This window comes from Podarcis vaucheri (assembly GCF_965113315.1).
Source record: "Podarcis vaucheri genome assembly, chromosome: 2".
NCBI classification, from domain to species: Eukaryota; Metazoa; Chordata; class Lepidosauria; order Squamata; family Lacertidae; genus Podarcis; species Podarcis vaucheri.
This window is the reverse complement of record NC_138760.1, coordinates 123459632-123477916: the sequence shown is the minus strand read 5'-3', so window position 1 is coordinate 123477916 and position 18285 is coordinate 123459632. Positions and strand designations below refer to the sequence as shown.

General features: G+C 46.3%; 1 protein-coding gene across 4 annotated transcripts; it reads left to right on the top strand.

Moving 5' to 3' along the window:
- Positions 1 to 301: 301 nt before the first annotated feature.
- On the top strand, positions 302 to 12022 carry LOC309524837 (uncharacterized protein). Of its 4 annotated transcripts, none has more exons than XM_082209946.1 (4): positions 302 to 991; positions 4921 to 5916; positions 8554 to 8653; positions 10189 to 12022. In XM_082209946.1, exons 2-4 carry the CDS (start codon positions 5059 to 5061, stop codon positions 10932 to 10934), a joined length of 1704 nt encoding a protein of 567 aa, XP_082066072.1. In that variant the 5' UTR covers positions 302 to 991; positions 4921 to 5058; the 3' UTR covers positions 10935 to 12022. The 4 variants fall into 4 exon arrangements, with proteins under 4 accessions (XP_082066072.1, XP_082066071.1, XP_082066074.1 ...); XM_082209945.1 differs by having other exon boundaries at positions 303 to 997; XM_082209948.1 differs by lacking the exon at positions 302 to 991 and adding an exon at positions 3577 to 3919.
- Positions 12023 to 18285: the final 6263 nt, after the last annotated feature.

Genomic DNA, 18285 nt, shown 5'->3' with positions numbered 1-18285 from the left:
CTTCAGCATTGTCTACATGCACTGACTGGCAGCTCCTCTCCAGGGTGAGAGTTGGGGGGCATTCCCAGTCCCCACCTCATGATGCGCTGAGGATTGACCTATGGATGCTTTAGTTGAGATTCCTGAGTTGCAGGAGGTTGGACTAGATGACCCTCGGATCCCCATCCAACACTACTGTTCAATGATTTTATGAACTCCTCACTGACGCTGACACAGTGAATCTGCAGTTCTGCTCAGAGGTCCCCACAATGGAGGCCCATTAGGGCAACCCAGCATCAACCTCAGCCTGCCCTCAGCCAGCCCACACCAGCTATCTCCTTCCTTTAAAGCGGGGGTAGGTAACCTAAGACCTGGGGGCCGGATGCGGCCCAATCGCCTTCTAAATCTGGCCCGCAGAAGGTCCGGGAATCAGCATGCTTTTACATGAGTAGAATGTGTGCTTTTATTTAAAATGCATCTCTGAGTTATTTGTGGGGCATAGGAATTTGTTCATTATTTTTTTCAAAATATAGTCCAGCCCCCCCACATAGTCTGAGGGACGGTGGACGGGCCCACGGCTGAAAAAGGTTGCTGACCCCTGCTTTAAAGCCATTCCAGGGGATGGCTCTGCCAGTCAACCTTCTCCTCTTCCCCAGCGTTGCCTTTGCAGAGCTGGGCAGGAAAGAAGATGGGTGGCTCAACTAGAATTGGTCGGCTCCGCTGGTCATCGGCTCTCCGGCGCCACCTACTGTCGGGCTCCCTGCCCTCCGCCCTATCATTCCCGATGGACAGCAGCAGCAGCTGCTCATCACCATTTCTCTCCTTTTTTGCTTCCAAGGGTGGCCCTTTAAAAGGGTTAAAACCACAGAGCACTGATTCCCAGAGAAGCCAAGAAATTTGAAAAGGAGGAGGGGGGCGGACTGTAAATACTGCAAAGTCCCTTCCTCCTCCAGCTCCCAGCTAAGCTTGTGCTGTGGAGCTATTGTTGTGTTTTCCTTGCTGCAGACCTGAGGTGGGGGTGAGTTTGAAAGGCTGGAATAGGACCTTTCAGTTGCAACCAATAAATCCCAAGGGTGAAATTTGCATTGGCCCATTCGTAGGATTATGCCACCTTTTAAAATAAAAATAATTATAATAATTGAATTGCTCTGCTGTTTGCAGTCCAAGCGTTACAAAAGGAATTAGGATCTCTCAAGGCTCTCACTGCAACCTCATGGGAATTTACCTAGTTACTTTAAAATATTTTCCTGTGCTTTTATGCCACACCATAACTGCTGCGGGGGAAGGTGGGATTAAAATCTCCTCCGTTTGATTGCTATTGTTTCCACACACCCCTTTTGTTTTATATATATATATTGCCAGGATTCTCTATTCTTTAGGACTCAGTCTACAATATATAGCATTTTATGTCGTTCCCATTGAGCTGACTGTGTTTTCATGCTTCGTGGCCAGCCACCTGATATGTTGACTTAGAATTAATTTTATTAATAGCAGCAAATGGCACATGGCCTTTGGGGATGAGAATCCTAGACTGCAAGAATCCTATACACACCTGGGAGCAAGCTCTGTTGGAAATGGCGGGGTTTACTCCTGAGAAAACCTGGATAGGATTGTGATGTTAGTGCTCTCTGTTGGGATTTAAGTTTTATGTTTCCGGACGGGTGTTAAATCTGTGCCAAAGGTGGGCAGGTGATGTGGGAGAGGGCTCCTGCGCCTTTAAAAGGGAAAAGACGGCAAACATTTTTGGGGTGCTAAATTGGATCCGGAACACACATATGTTTCTTGCTGCCTTTTCTGTCACTGTAGACCACCCTGGTCTGATTCCCCACAAGGAGTCCTGTTTAAACAGCTGCCCATGAGGACTATAATCTTGTTTTCTCTTGAAGGGGACCCTGGCTCACTGGCAGAGTATTGGCTTTGCATACAGAAGATGTCAGGTATAGCGCTTCTTTTGGTACGGAAACATTGATAGTTTATTGATTCAAATAGAAGCCATTTATATAACGTATAGAAACCATTTCTCGTCTCTCGATTCAAGCAGAAGTTTCTGGTATGTTCTCTGCATGTGGCACAAGCTGGAAGTTTCTAGCTGGTTTGCAAATTTCCATTCTGCCAAGAAGCACGCAGGTGCTATTTTGGCTGTGAACCTCAAGGCCAAGATGTTTTCAACTGCCTGTTATTAATTTACAGGCTGGGAATGACTGGTTTCTCGCTTCCCTTCGTTCCGTCTATCTCTTCTCTTCAGTTTGTTCCTCTCATTGAGTGCATTGTACATAAGTACGTTAAGTTTAAGGTTTCTGTTTTTACTGCTAAGTCTTACTGCAACTGGATTTTAAAGAGTTTTTCTGCTATCCAGGGATCTGGATCTTGTTATGTGAATTTGCCTGAGTAAATTGTGCTAATGAAGTTGGCTGCATCTGAGTCGTTTTTTGAAAGCACGTGTTGTTTTGGAATCTGCACTGCTTTTTTTAATCTGCTACAATTCATACCCTGGGACAGAAAATCCCTGGCTCAGTCAATCTCTGGTGGCATTTCTAGGTTCCCATTTTGAAACCCTGGAGAACAGCTGCTAGCTAGGTAGACCAGTAGTATTGACTCTGTTCATCCCTATGTTCTATCTCACTATGTGATATACCATAGTTCTTTTAGATCTTATTTTTTTGTTTGTGTCTCCCATATCCTTGTACTGATTGATATACTCTAGTGCTTTGCATGTGACATTATTATTATTAATAATATTAATATTTCCAGGAGGGCCTAGATAGCTCAGTTGCTTAGAGTGTGATGTTGATAATGCCAAGGCTGCAGGTTCAATCCCTGTATGGGACAGCTGCATGTTCCTGCCTTGCAGGGGGTTGGACTAGATGATCCAAGAGGTCCCTTCTATCTCTATGATTCTGTGGTGATTCTATGATTTATTAGTTGCTTCTTACCAAGCTCTCCAAGTGGCATGTTTAAAAACAGAAACACATTATACCATGATAAATTCATGAGAAATCATAGAATTTATTTATTTATTTTTATTATTATTATTATTATTATTATTATTATTATTATTATTATTATATTTATATTTATACCCTGCCCATCTGGCTGGGTTTCCCTAGCCACTGGGCGGCTCCCAACAGATTAAAAACAGAATAAAACATCAAACACTAAAAAATTCCCTAAACAGGGCTGCTTTCAGATGTCTTCTAAAAGTCAGATAGTTGTTTATTTCCTTGACGTCTGATCGGAGGGCATTCCACAGGGTGGGCGCCACCACTGAGAAGGCCCTCTGCCTGGTTGTAGAGCTGGAGGGCAGATCAACACTTTTGCAATGCAGGAATATGCAACTGCCCATATGGGGATCAAACTTCCAACTTTGGCTTGATCAGCACCAGGTTCTAACAAAACTGAGCTGTCCAGCCCTTAAAAGAACGTTAAAAGGCACCACTGTTGTCATTTCCCTCCCTCTGCTTGAATTTTGGATCCTGCTCTCGATTTCATTTGGCTGTAGTACTTCCTCGTTTTGACCTCTTAACTCTTGCTGTCAATTTTTGCCATTTCCACACAATCCATTTGTTTTAAGATCCATTCTTCCTTGAACTCCCCCTTCCTTCCATTTCTGCACATATAGGATTCTGGCTGCTGTTGCTGCTTACATAAATAGTTTAATCATCCTCTTGGGGACATTCTTCCCTAGGGAAGGGATAGCATTCTCATCCAGGCGTCTGCAACACCCACAAAAACAAACCCCATTATTCTGTTCTGCTACTGTTCCCCAACCTCTTTCCCTTTTGTCTCTTATAACAGAGGGCATGCCCACAGATGTAGTTTGTGGATGAAATTCATTCTGCTATACAAGTCTTAAAGGGGCAGGGGCACCAGTCACCTGTCTGAACAATACTACCTTCAATTGTAGTGGTGTTTCATACAATTAAATGCACCTCCATCTACGGTAAATAATGTTTAAAAGCTGCACATGGCTAGCACTCTTCCTGTTAACATGATAGCTTTCTTTGTTCAGGTAATTTGTTTTAAATAAAATAAAATATAAAATAATATAAAGTATAAAATAAAATAATTTATGCCCTAAAAGACAGTCTGAAATTTTTGATATTATGATATTTAACAAATGTATTTAAGTCCTACCCAGGGTATTAATGGTACGGTTCAAAAATAGAGCATTATAATATCTAGCTTTTCTCGAAAAGTAATCAAACTCCTGATTTCTTCCTCGTTCTGTGCCTGAAATATGAAATATTTGGGAATTTAGCAAACATAAAAGAAATTATTTTTTAAAAAGCAATGAGGGGGAGATTTGAATGTTTGCTGTATTGACTTTCCATGTGGTATTCTGCATGAGCCCGGAAATTCCTATTGGTGGCAGAATTTAGTATTTCAGCTTCCATTTCTGGGGTGGGGGGGTGGGGGACACACCAAATTTCTATCCCTTATGACCCTGAAGAAGTGAGGCATGGTCTGGCAGAATGAGAAATTGGGATGTCTAGAATCAAAATAATATTACCCCTAAAGGTTTTGATTGAATCCCCACGACAGGGTGAGCTCCCGTTGCTCGGTCCCTGCTCCTGCCAACCTAGCAGTTGGAAAGCACCTCAAAGTGCAAGTAGATAAATCGGTACCACTCTGGCGGGAAGGTAAATGGTGTTTCCGTGCACTGCTCTGGTTCGCTAGAAGCAGCTTAATCATGCTGGCCACATGACCTGGAAGCTGTACGCCGGCTTCCTCGGCCAGTAAAGCGAGATGAGCGCCGCAACCCCAGAGTCGGCCATGACTGGACCTAATGGTCAGGGGTCCCTTTACCTTTCAAAGGTTTTGAGTTTTATCTGCTCTCCTTCAATTCTGTGTATATTTTTATTCCTTAGGAAGACAGCTGTTGAACCAACCTTTACTGTTATCGGCTCAGAAATAAATGAACCCCTCAATTATATTTTTCAGAGACCCTTGTGGATTCTGCTGCTGGGGCTAGCCTGGGACAAGAAGCCAAGTAAACTTAGAAAGAAGAAACTCCCCCAAAAGCTTCTTGTTTGTGTGTGTGAGAGAGGCGAATTGGAGTAAAGCCTTGGCCCGAGAAAAATGGCTGCCGAGCAAGGGATTCTGGGAGATCTGCTTCCCCGGTTCCAAGCCGGGCTACAGCCAGGGGAGGAAATGTTGCAATGTGGACTCCTGAGCCCCAAACCGGAGGAAGAATTGGAGGGAAAGAGTGAAACGTCTCCCAGCATCCCAACCGAACTTCCCCAAAGAATGACGTCCCCGCACATCAAAGAGGAAGCCGACGAAGGTTTGGCACAGCAGTGGGAGCCTCGGTGGCAGCACTTCCCAAGGGAGCCACGGCCCTTTCACACAATCTGGGGGGGCGCGCCCTCCCCCTGGGGCCATGCCGAAGCTTCGCCCTCTTCTTTCCAGGGGTCAGGTCAACCTGCCGACCGACTCGGAGGAGAGCGGGTGGCCCAGCCGTGGCCTGGCCCTGGCAGAGACGTTCAAGTGCTGGCTGGCGGGCCGCTAGCCAACGGTGAGGCAGCCTGCGGGAAAGTCAAGGAGAAGGCGTCCCTGGATGAAGAGGCTGCCGACATGGAGAAGTGCCGCCGGCGGTTCCGGCACTTTGGCTACCGGGAGGCTGAGGGCCCCCGCGAGGTCTGCAGCCGCCTCTGGTTCCTGTGCTACCAGTGGCTGAAGCCCGAGAGGCGCACCAAGGAGCAGATCCTGGAGCTGCTGATTCTGGAGCAGTTCCTGGCCGTCCTGCCGCCGGAAGTTCAGAGCTGGGTGAAGGATCGTGATCCAGAGACCTGTGCCCAAGCGGTGGCCCTGGCAGAGGACTTCATGCTGAGGCAGGAAGAGGAGCCCCTGGGGGCAGGCGGTGAAGTCTCCCAGTCTCTCGGAGCAGGAGAGAAGGGTTTTGGGGCGCTGTTGCCTTTGCAACATATGGAGAAAGTGGTATGGGTCAGCCTTTCCCCTCTGCTCTGCCTCTCCATCCGCCCAGCTTCCCCTCTTCTTCTCATTTTCCCCTGCCCAGACTTCCCTTCTGCTCCAAACCTAAATTGTCTGTTACCTAGACTAGCATTTTTCAAATCTTCTACTCCCAGGCCTCAGTTGATGGGCCTGAAGATTTCTGGGATAGATCTCAGAAATAAATGGTGGTGGATGGAGGCAGAGTTGGGTATAATCAGTGGCAAAGGAATCGGATCATTTTCTCCTGCTAACCCCTCTTTGCCAGTTGTAAAATACCTTGCCAAAGGATCTTCCTTTGCCGTGTACGCACATTCACAGCACATCTGCCCGCCTCCTCCACAAAGGATCATGGGAACTGTAGTTTATGCTGGGAATTATTTGCCACTCACAGAGCTTCAAGCAACAGTTCCCATTATCCTTTGAGGAGGAAGTGTGCTTCAAGTGTGCTCTAAACCTAAACAGCCCTTGTGGCAAGGAGTTCTGTAGCTCTGGTAAGTGTTGTGACTCCAGGTTGGTGGCTAGTACAGTGGTACCTCTGGATGCGAACGTGATCCATTCTGGAGCCCTGTTCGCATCCTGAAGCGAACACAACCCGCGTCTGCGCGTGCGTGGGTCGTGATTTGCTGCGCATGCGTGTGATGTCATTTTGAGTGTCTGTGCATGCGCGAGTGGCGAAACCTGGAAGTAATGCGTTCCATTACTTCCAGGTCGTCGCGGTGCACAACCCGAAAACGCTAAACCCGAAGCTACTTTAACCCGAGGTATTACCTCTCGTGGGCACATGTGCCACAGTTTTAACCAATCCAGCCATGTGGATATTGAGAGAGTGTGGATTCCTGAGGTCAAGCTATCCTAGTCCACAAACAGCTGAAACTAGCAAACTAAGGGGAGGGGTTGTATTTGCCAACTAAAGAGGAGTGGCAGGTTAAACTGTTTGAGTACATAGAATTCGTGAAAATGACAAAAAAGGTCAAGGACCGATCGACCCAAAAGTTTAAAAAAGACTGGAACATCTACAGACTATATCTAAAAGAACATTGTCCCCACATCAAATCTTTAATATGCTTTGATTAACTCTTGTAATAACTCAGGTTAAAAGGAATATAAACAACATGTAATATTGTTTAAGCTTATTGAAAAACAGATGCAGTTAACAAGGAACTAAAAGAACCAGGCAGAGGAGGTCGGAAGTCATCAGGCGGAGAAGAAATTTACTTTTATCGTTTTCTTTTCAAGATATTTTGTCTTGATTGTCTTGTTTGGTATTGGTGGTGGGCTGTTTGTAATAGTTTTGTGTTTTGGTGTTGTAAGCAGATTGGATGTATTGTTTATAAACCGATAGAGAGAGAGGGAGGGAGAGGATTCCTGAGGCCAAGCTGTCCTGGTCCACGAACAGCTGAAACTAGCATACCAAGGGGGGATTGTATTTGCCAAGCCCAGTTACGAATCTTCCCGGCCTATTTCAGACCAGCTGAAGGTTAGAATCATAGAATCATAGAGTTGGAAAAGACCACAAGGGCCATCGAGTCCAACCCCCTGCCAAGCAGGAAACACCATCAGAGCACTCCTGACATACGGTTGTCAAGCCTCTGCTTAAAGACCTCCAAAGTAGGAGACTCCACCACACTCCTTGGCAGCAAATTCCACTGTCGAACAGCTCTTACTGTCAGGAAGTTCTTCCTAATGTTTAGGTGGAATCTTCTTTCTTGTAGTTTGGATCCATTGCTCCGTGTCCGCTTCTCTGGAGCAGCAGAAAACAACCTTTCTCCCTCCTCTATGTGACATCCTTTTATATATTTGAACATGGCTATCATATCACCCCTTAACCTCCTCTTCTCCAGGCTAAACATGATCAGCTCCCTTAGCCGTTCCTCATAAGGCATCGTTTCCAGGCCTTTGACCATTTTGGTTGCCCTCCTCTGGACACGTTCCAGTTTGTCAGTGTCCTTCTTGAACTGTGGTGCCCAGAACTGGGCACAGTACTACAGTTGACCCCATGTATAATGCATTGCTGTTATCCATTTGTGATTATGGCGATACCTTATCTTTCTCAGGCGTTCAGTTCCAAGAGCTATGTGTATACGTGAAAATATAGAAAATATTTCTAGATGCAGCTGGTGTAGTGAGGGAGACAGAGAGCACCCTCAACGCTCTCACAGCCACTGCACTCCTAACAGGACAGGTGTTGCCCAGCAAGCAAGACTGAGAGCTGGAAAGCTCTTTTTCATAGAATCATAGAGTTGGAAGAGACCACAAGGGCCATCGAGTCCAACCCCCTGCCAAGCAGGAAACACCAGGTCCAGCCTTGCACCAGGTCCAGCCTTGATGCCAGGCAAGGCCCTCTCAACATACTAGCTCTGGGAGTGCTGGAGATGCTCTTGCAAGTTCTCGCAGGACAACTCGACTTCCTGCGAGATCGTGCAATCCCCAGCAATCCCAGAGCCAATGTGCCAAGCAGGCCTTACCTGAGAACCAAGCTTAAAATCTCTCTTCGCACCCAGTCCCCTTGAGTTGCACAGTTTCAGCCTTCAGCCGTGTACTGTTGGATTCACACAAGTCATTTGAGCGTAAAATGAGGTACTGACATATTCTGCCCTGGTTATGCCCTTTGTGTTGTTCCAGGTGTCCGGGCTTCTGGCGGAGGTGGGCCTGTATTCTTCCAAAGCGAGAGGCACCTTCGAAACGGACGAGCAGGGGAGCGGCAGAGATGCTTCTTTGCAGGGTAAGCGTTTGTGGCGGCTGAGTGGCTCTCGCTGCTGCCACCTTTCCCAGAATGCCTTTTCCTCTGAAGGAAGACCCACACGCCTTGACCCTTTCTCAGAGCCAGGCCAGGAGGCAGGGGGTGAGAAGCACTAGCTGCTGCTGTTCCTGCGGCTGCTATGACGGCAAAAAGGAATAAAATGTAAGCGATGTGAGGAAGAAGAGAGAGAGAGAGAAGCAGCAGCTCCCACTGCCCACCTGAGCCAGCACAAACTCTTATCGCCACAACAGCGTTGGCCTGAAACAGGGTTTGTGGCCTGCCCCTGTTGCTCTATCTGGCTAAAACACAACTTTTTCTTTTCTTCTATTTTTTTAAGACGTAATTTTTTATTGATTTCCATATTTACTTCTATTTCAGTGTACAATTTTTCTAAAATTTTGACTTCCCACCTTTACTCCCTTGATGGTTCTATTCCTGTCTTATACCTACTGCTTTGTATGACATACTTTAATCTAATACAATTATCATCTCTTCCACTTATTGCTGTTTTCTTTTTTTCTTGCTTTCATTTATTTCTTTGTTTTATTTATACCTCGCTCAGGGCTGCTAACAACAAATTTAAAACGCTTAATTGTAATACAACATAGAAGCAGCATAAAATACAATATAAAAGCATGAATAACAATAAAATTCAAAGGTCAAAAATCAATTTGGGGGAAATCCATCCAATAAACATTAGATAGTCACCAGGGTTAGTCCTACTTGAGCCAGCAAGGAGGCCAGAGGAGAATTAGCTGTGGGGTCTCAGAGCAGGTAATCTTCATAAAAGGGGAGGGGGAGGGAAGAGAAGGGAAATAAAAGATCAGGATGAATTCAAATTAAAGGTCAGGCAGAAGGAGGTTAAATCCTGTAGGGCTCTGGTCTCATGGGACAGAGCATTCTACCAGGTCGGAGCCATCACTGAGAAGGCCCTGGCCCTGGTGGAGGATAGTCTGACTTCCTTAGGGCCAGGGACCTCTAAACTATGGTTATTCATGGACCTTAAGGTCCTCCGCGCGGCATACCAGGAGAGGCGGTCCCGTAAATATACTTTTATTAAGTTTTACATATCAAATTTAAATTCTAACAAATCATTCACCTCTTCATTTAGGATTCCCTGAATCTTTTGACATCCCTCTGCCCTTCTGTGGTTACCATTATCAATCTTTTTCCCCCAACTGCTTATCTTATTTGCTCTAATTTGTTTTTAAAAAAAGCAGCAATCATTTTTTCCATGGTTTCTCGTACATTACAAGCATTGCTCAAACCCTGCCAAAGCTTTTAGTTGTTTACAGTGTTCTCTTAAGTACATTATAATTTCCCCCTATTCCTTCTTAAAATTCTTCTCTTCCTGGTTTCTGTTTTTCCCAGTCAATTTTGCCATTTTGGCATAGTCCATCATCTTCATCAGCCGTTCCTCATATTCCACTTATCACTGTTTTCAATCTGCTGCTCATAATTCGAACCCTGACCATGTTTTCATTTGACTCTGCTTTCTTTTCTTTTTATTGATGCAGATCTTCCAGCAGATAACTCGCCTGAGAGGGAAGCCTCGGCCGTTTTGCCCCAGGAAATCCCGAGGCAAGAGGATCCGTTGCGAGACTGCGGGAGGGACTTTGGTGCCGGTTCGGATGTGGCTGAGCGCGAAGACGCGCCCCCTGGCCTGAAGCCTCACAAATGCTCCGAGTGCGGGAAACGGTTCCATCAGATTTCCCACCTTAACAGGCACCTGAGAATCCACACAGGCGAGAAACCGTACAAGTGCCTGGACTGTGGGAAAAGTTTCACGCAGGGCTCTTGCCTGCTGGGTCACCAGAGGATCCACACGGGCGAGAAAGCGTATTCGTGCTCGTACTGCGACAAAAGCTTCATTTGGAGCTCAGGGCTCCACCAGCACGAGAAGATCCATCTGGGCGAGAAACCTTACAAGTGCTTGGAGTGCGGGAAGAGCTTCCACCGGAGCTCCGCTCTCACCGACCACGTGAGGTCCCACACCGGAGAGAAGCCGTACACCTGCTCCAACTGCGGGAAAGGCTTCAGCCAACACTCCAACCTCATTGTGCACCGGCGGGTCCACACTGGGGAGAAGCCGTACACCTGCTCTGTTTGCGGGAAAAGCTTCACCCGCACGGCGTTGCTCATGGCGCACCTCAGAATCCACACAGGAGAAAAACCCTACAAATGCTTGATCTGCGAGAGGAGCTTCCGGGAGAGGCCAGCTCTTACGAAACATAAGAAGGTCCACATGAGAGAGAATTTGTAGCATGTCTGGACATTTGGAGAAACCTCTGCGTTGGCTCTCCTTTCTGGGCATAAAGTAGCTTTTTGCATCCGTAGGCCATTTCACACACGGACACACCATCAAGTTAAAAGTGGCCTTACACCACGTGAACAGCCGTGGCTTCCCTCAAAGAATCCTGGGAACTGTAGTTTGTTAAGGGTGCTGGGAACTGACGCTCGGTGCCGGGAGTTGTTAGCTGTGTCCTGACCACTCTCAGCACCCCATAACAAGCCGCAGTTCCCAGGATTCTTTGGAAGAAGCAGTGTAAGAGCGTTTTAAATGGGTGGTGTGAATGTGACCTTAGAAATGGCTGATAGGTCAGAGCTGCTGTGATGTCATGGAATGGTTTCTGATCAGTCGGGGAAACTGTCACTAATTGTACTTTGATAAGAGCAAAGGGAAGGGAAGAGTAAGGCCAACATAACTAGGTGGGGAAAACCAAGAAACCATTGGATGCTGGAAAAGAAGTTTTTGAGAGTTTGTTGTTGTTGTTTCAGGGGTGGGGGTGGGGCTTGAGGGGTGAAGAGCCAAAATGTGAGTGAAGCCAAACATGTGATGTCTGAACACTGAATTTCACATAATAGCTTTCAGCTCACCAGCTGCATCTTAATCTGTGGGTGCCATGTACAAAATATTTGACAGAAAGTGGTACCCAGCAAACTCGCACGCTGAAGAGAACAACCTCCTGGTGTTGGAAATCCCAGTGCAGAAGAGGCTGGCCTGATCCTGAGTCCTTCTTGCCTGTTTTTCCATTTAGAGGGTTTTTCTCCCCTACTGATTTTTTCCAGTGTTAGAATTCTGTCCAAACTCAGGGACTCTGAAGAGCTGCTCAGAAACACCTGTCAGACAAAATAAAGTTGGGAGTGGTTGGTTGTTGTTGTTGTTTTTGAGTGAGTAGAGGAAAGCAGTTCATTGTGGAAATGTTTGTAATGGGTTCAGGCCTATTGCTGATCGCCGCCTTCTTTTAAGGATGCTGTGCTGAATATTGAACCATGAAGGTTTGGTGGGGTGGAGGAACATACCTCTGGGTCAGTGATGGCCAAACTTGGCCCTCCAGCTATTTTGGGACTACAGTTCCCATCATCCCTGACCCTGGTCCTGTTAGTGAGGGGAGTTGTAGTCCCAAAACAGCTGGAGGGCCATCACTGCTCTAGGTGGATAGCTTGCAGTCAAAGCTTTTTAATCAATACATCTATCACATGCACCTGATCCAGGCTTGGTGCCCAGGATTGGCATTATGGGACACAAAGCCCACATCCTTGCCATAAGTCCCACTGCCAGCCCTCTGCTCCCTCCCTGCTGAGAACCTCCTGGTCATCTTCACACATGCCAGGCAGACTCAAAATTTAGGAGATGCCTGCGGGTTTTAGTGCAGAAATAAGGAGCGGAGGGCCGATAGAGAGAGGCATGATTATACATAAAATGTGTGCATGGTTTGGAGACAATGTCAGGAAACAGTATACCAGGACATGGGATACCCCTGCCTGTTGTTTGTTCAGTAAAGGAGCAGAGTAGCGGAACATGAGATTCCAAAAAGACAGCAGGCCGGAAAAACCATTAGTACAAGTTTACTGTTTTTTTACCGTTCAGTACCAGATCCCTGGCAAGGCAAATCTTGGCTTGTGCAGATCAGAATCCAGTTTCTGCGTAAAAATACACCACACAAATGCAAAAATGTAAAATGAACAGAACAGTAGAGTGAAAGAATGAGAGAGAAAATGTTCCCGGCGGACAATTGATACAGCTTATCCCGGGAGTGAACGGCCTTGGACAGAGATAACACAAGTCAGTGCACAAAACAAAATATGTGCTGTCTCCGCCTTCTAAAAGGCCGGAGAACTTTTAAACATCAGAATGTACCAGAAGGTTTCTGTTAGTTTCTATACATCACCATTCCCTGGCAAAAAAAGGCAGAGAGAACTTCTTTCTTTCCTTCTCGTAATACTAGAGCCCAGTGGGTTCATCCATTGAAGCCGAATGTTGGAAGAGTCTGGAGAGATTAATAATAATAATAATAGTAATAGTTTATTACTTATACCCCACCCATTTGGCCGAGCCTCCCCAGCTACTCTGGGTAGCTTCTCACAGGATATTAAAAACACAAAAGATCAAATATTAAAAACTTCCCTAAACAGGGCTGCCTTCAGAGGAAGGAAATAACTTATATTTGCTCCCAGAATATTGCATTGCAGGGGGCTTTACTGGATGACCCTTGGGGTCCCTTCGGACTGTATGATTCTGATTTTATGATTGTAAGATGGAGGGATGGCTGGCAAACGTGGATGGCTTTAAAAGAAGATTCGACAAATTCATGGAGGATAAGTCTGTACCTATCAATGCCTGTGTTCTCCGTCCACGGTCAGAGGCCATACAGTATATACTCCCAAACACCAATTCCTGGGAATCACATGTGGGGAGTCCTGCTGCGCTCACATCCTGCTTTCCAGATGTAGCCAGTTGGCAACTGTGAAAACAGGATGCTGGGCTCTTATTGACCTTAAACTTGATCCAGCAGGGCTCTCTTTATACTGACATGGAAGTAAACGTCGCAGAGCAGATTAAGTCTCTTGCACTCTCTGTCACCTTTCATCCTGTCCACAATGGGGGGGGGGGATCAGAATCCATCTCTCCCTAACCCATTCATCCTGTCTTCAGCCGTAGCAGATGTGCATGGATGCCATGTTGGCACCGGCCTATCTCAAGTGACAATGGAGTGTGCCTCTGGGGGTGAAGTTAAAACTGCTGCAATAGTGACCTCCATGGGGTAGTGTGTCTGGAGGTCCTGAGCTGCCCAGACAACAAGGTCTCCCATCTCAGCCTCACTGACGTGGTCCAAAGGAAAGCAAGACGTTTGGCACCAGCTTGGCTGCAGGAGTTGCCAGAAAGACGTACGTTTCCGAGCACAATTCAAAGTGTTGGTGCTGACCTTTAAAGCCCTAAACGGCCTCGGTCCAGTATACCTGAAGGAGCGTCTCCACCTCCATCGTTCTGCCCGGACACTGAGGTCCAGCTCCGAGGGCCTTCTGGCGGTTCCCTCACTGCGAGAAGCCAAGCTACAGGGAACCAGGCAGAGGGCCTTCTCGGTAGTGGCGCCCTCCCTGTGGAACGCCCTCCCACCAGATGTCAAAGAGAAAAATAGCTACCAAACTTTTAGAAGACATCTGAAGGCAGCCCTGTTTAGGGAAGCTTTTAAAGTTTAATAGGTTATTGTATTTTAGTGTTCTGTTGGAAGCCGCCCAGAGTGGCTGGGGAAACCCAGCCAGATGGGCGGGGTATAAATAAATTATTATTATTATTATTATTACAAGGTGCCATCCAACTGTCTTAGGGACGCTGCTCGGGATTTGGGTAGAGCCCTTTCATCTCCCCAAGATTACCTGCATGGCAGTAAAAGTTAACATTTCCAGGGGGTGAGAGATCTGAAGGATGTGTTTGGTGGAAGTGGAATGAGCATCATTTGAACCTTTCTGGAGAGATTTGAAGAGTTTTATTAGTTAATATATATAGTTTCCAGCAATGCCCCTCCCACCCCAATAACACAGCTTCAGAAAGGGTAGATTCTGCTGCTACTGCTGTTGTGAACATCTGAATACGGTGGTACCTCGGGTTACATATGCTTCAGGTTACATACGCTTCAGGTTACAGACTCCACTAACCCAGAAATAGTACCTCGGGTTGAGAACTTTGCTTCAGGATGAGAACAGAAATCATGCAGCGGCAGCAGGAGGCCCCATTAGCTAAAGTGGTGCTTCAGGTTAAGAACAGAACGAATTAAGTACTTAACCCGAGGTACCACTGTAATAGGATCGTATCCCCATCTCTTTCTTTTTCCTCTGGGCTGCTACCTGTGTGCTGTTTCATGGCAGGTCTGCAATCACTACCAAATAGCCTTGGGCCTCTCCTTTCCTAAACGTTTCTCCTTTCCTAAACATTTCCTGAAAAGCCTTCAGCATTGACTGAATCTTCCAGCCTTGCTCTGCTACCAGAATGAAATCTGAAGGTTGCAGTCCCATACTCACTTGCCTTGGAGTAAAACTGCTGGACTGCTTTCTGAGTAAATAGGTATAGAAAGGGTAGAGGAGCCTTTTTTGTCGAGGAAAAGTAGCAATGACTACCATCGTAGATCTCCTGCTCTGGAGTGTAAGACCTGAACCAATGTATTCAAATTACAGGAAAGATACAGTGGTACCTCGCAAGACGAATGCCTCGTAAGACGAAAAACTCGCAAGACGAAAGAGTTTTTCGGTTTTTGAGTTGCTTTGCAAGACGAATTTCCCTATGGGCTTGCTTCGCAAGACGAAAACGTCTTGCAAGTTTGTTTCCTTTTTCTTAAAACCGTTAATACCCAGGGTGCATTGCTTGAAGAGGTGCAGTTGCGACTGGTGTGGTAGCCTTTTTTGAGGTTTTCCAAAACTTCTTTTGCAGCCATTTGGTAAGTTAAACTTTTAAAACTTTTTGGGGGGTTTTTGGATTGGGGTGTTTTCTAGGAGGTTTGGTGCTATTTTTTTGGATGTGAAGCACTGATTATTATTTTTTGGGGTTTGTGAAGGTAGGAACTGGGCTGCCATGGGGCCCAAGAAGACTGCTGCTACAGAGGCCGGTGAGAGGAAGAAGGAGAAGAACTGAGGGACATTTGCCGGAAGTGGAAGGATGTGCAGGCTTTTGCACAGTGGCACCACCCTGACAAGGACCTGACACATGACCTTGTGAACACTTTTGATACGAGGGTCATGTCGTCTTTCAGGGAGGTGCTGAAAAGGCGGATGAAGCAGCAGACCATGGACAAGTTCTTCAGCAAGAAGCAAAGAGTGGAAGAGGAACCTTCTTCGAGTTGTCCCCCAGAGTCTTAGAAAATGTATAAAATTCCTTCCAGTAGCACCTTAAAGACCAACGAAGTTAGTTCTTGGTATGAGCTTTCGTGTGCATGCACACTTCTTCAGATACTTCTTGTATCTGAAGAAGTGTGCATGCACACGAAAGCTCATACCAAGAACTAACTTAGTTGGTCTTTAAGGTGCTACTGGAAGGAATTTTTTTTGTTTTGACTATGGCAGACCAACACGGCTACCTATCTGTAATTAGAAAATGTATGTACAGTTCTGTACACTTTGGTGATTTTTAAACTTTTTTTGACCATAGGAACGCATTAATTGATTTTCAATCCATTTCTATGGGAATCCGTGCTTCGCAAGACAAAAAATTCGCAGAACAAATTAATTTCGTCTTGCGAGGTACCACTGTATTCTGACAAAACATCAGGAAGAACTTTCTGACGGTTAGAGCTGTTTTGACAGTGCAACAGTGTCTTTCGGGAAGTGATGGACTTTCCTTCCTGGGAGGTTTATAAGCAGAGGTTGGATGGCCATCTGTCATAATAATAAAGATTTTTTTAAAGTGTTGATGGTCATCTGTCTTGGATGTTTTAGTTGAAATTCCTGCATTGCAGGGAGTTGGACTAGATGACCCTCGGGTTCCCGGCCAACTTACAATTAATTGATTCTAACTTTAGGTAAGGGACGCGGGTAGCGCTGTGGGTTAAACCACAGAGAATAGGACTTGCCGATCAGGTCAGCGGTTTGAATCCCCGCGACGGGGTGAGCTCCCGTGGCTCGGTCCCTGCTCCTGCCAACCTAGCAGTTCGAAAGCACGTCAAAGTGCAAGTAGATAAATAGGTACCGCTCCGGTGGGAAGGTAAACGGCGTTTCTGTGCGCTGCTCTGGTTCGCAAGAAATTGCTTTGTCATGCTGGCCACAGGTGCCACTCAGGGCGCCTTGGAAGATGGCCGACAATACCATCTCTCCGGCTCACACGAGGTAATTTAGAGGCTGATTATGGGAGTATATCAGCCTCCCGTTTTCTTCCCAAGGGATGGGAAGATGCTGCCTCGCCCGTGGTTGCCCATAAATCACCCCCAAGTTCAAAAGAAGTAGGGGGTGGGGGCACCGGACGGAAAGCCCTCAAGTGAGTTCTGGATCTCCTGGAAGCTTCTTCCAAGAGCGAAACTAGCTGCATTGCTTAAGATAAAATAATTGGAGGAAGTAAATGCACATGTTTCGAGCGAAGTAAAGGGTGTATCATCTGCTAATTAAATCTACCACTGAGAAGACAAGAGTGATGGGATGGAATGAACAGAAGATTACATCAAAGAATTACAGCTATGTCAGTATGTTGAAATGGAACGGAAAGGGGGGGACTCTCTTTTTCAATATGATTTACCTGACAACCCCTCCCCTAGAAGAACCGTCACATGATTGATAGCAAGTGAGATTGGAAATAAACTGTGGAAATAAAAATATTAACTAAAGGCTTTGTTTTGTGGAAGACTTGGAAAGAACGAAAGGCTTTCCTGTGGCGCAGTTATTATTGGGATCCACCATTATGAGACAGACTTTGTTGCGAGATTTACAGTCAAAGCGGGAGGCGAGCCACTGTTTTGCTATCATGTTTGGATTGTATATCTGAATGGACAAAAACTCCCCTGGAAAGACTGATTTATGGTGCAACTGGTCTGGGAAAATTAAGGAGCAGACGCTTATACTGTATTTCATTGGAACTGACGAAAATGGCGCCAGCCGCTTGAACAGGACTTTTGGATCAGCGTGAGAAGAATTATGGGAGAGCATTACAAAAGTTCACACAGAAAAATAAATAATGCTTGCTTCAACTCGCCTGTGGAAACAACTTGGATGCTATTAAGAAGAAAAATGATAACAACAAGGAGATGGGAAGGTGGGACTTGTGAATATCAAAGCAGCAGAAATATGAGATGATTAGACCCTTACTGAACTCGAAGCATGGGTACCCCCCAACAAAAATTTAAAATTCGGCTAAATATTTGGAGTTTAAATTCTATAGCTTAAATTCTCTTGATGCTTGTTTTTTTGAGAAGGGCCTCTTACGGTCACAAAGCAATGATTTTCAGTGCAGCTCCATAACACTGATTGCGCCCTCACACTGCCCCTTTTCATGTGGGGATTTGGATCCAGAAAAGGAGCAGAGAAAAGGTTAAGCAGAATCCCACCCACCCGCTGCGCCACCCTTAGGTGTGCTCAGCCTTCACCTGCTTCATGACTCCAACTTGCATGAGAAGGCAGGATGGAGCTCCAGGAAACAGGAAGTGGTCCTTCAACCAGCCAGGACATCTCACCATCACAGACAAATCCAGTCTCCTGCTGTGGAGTCAAGAGTGGCTCTGGGATGGCAGAGAGAGGAGGGGAAGGGGCCAGAAGGAATGGCAGGGCTTCAGATGCTCCCTTGGACCCCTCCCTTGACACCAAGGGGAGCTCCTCTTCTGGGGCTGAAAGCATTGGGGTGGTTTGATTTTATCAGTATT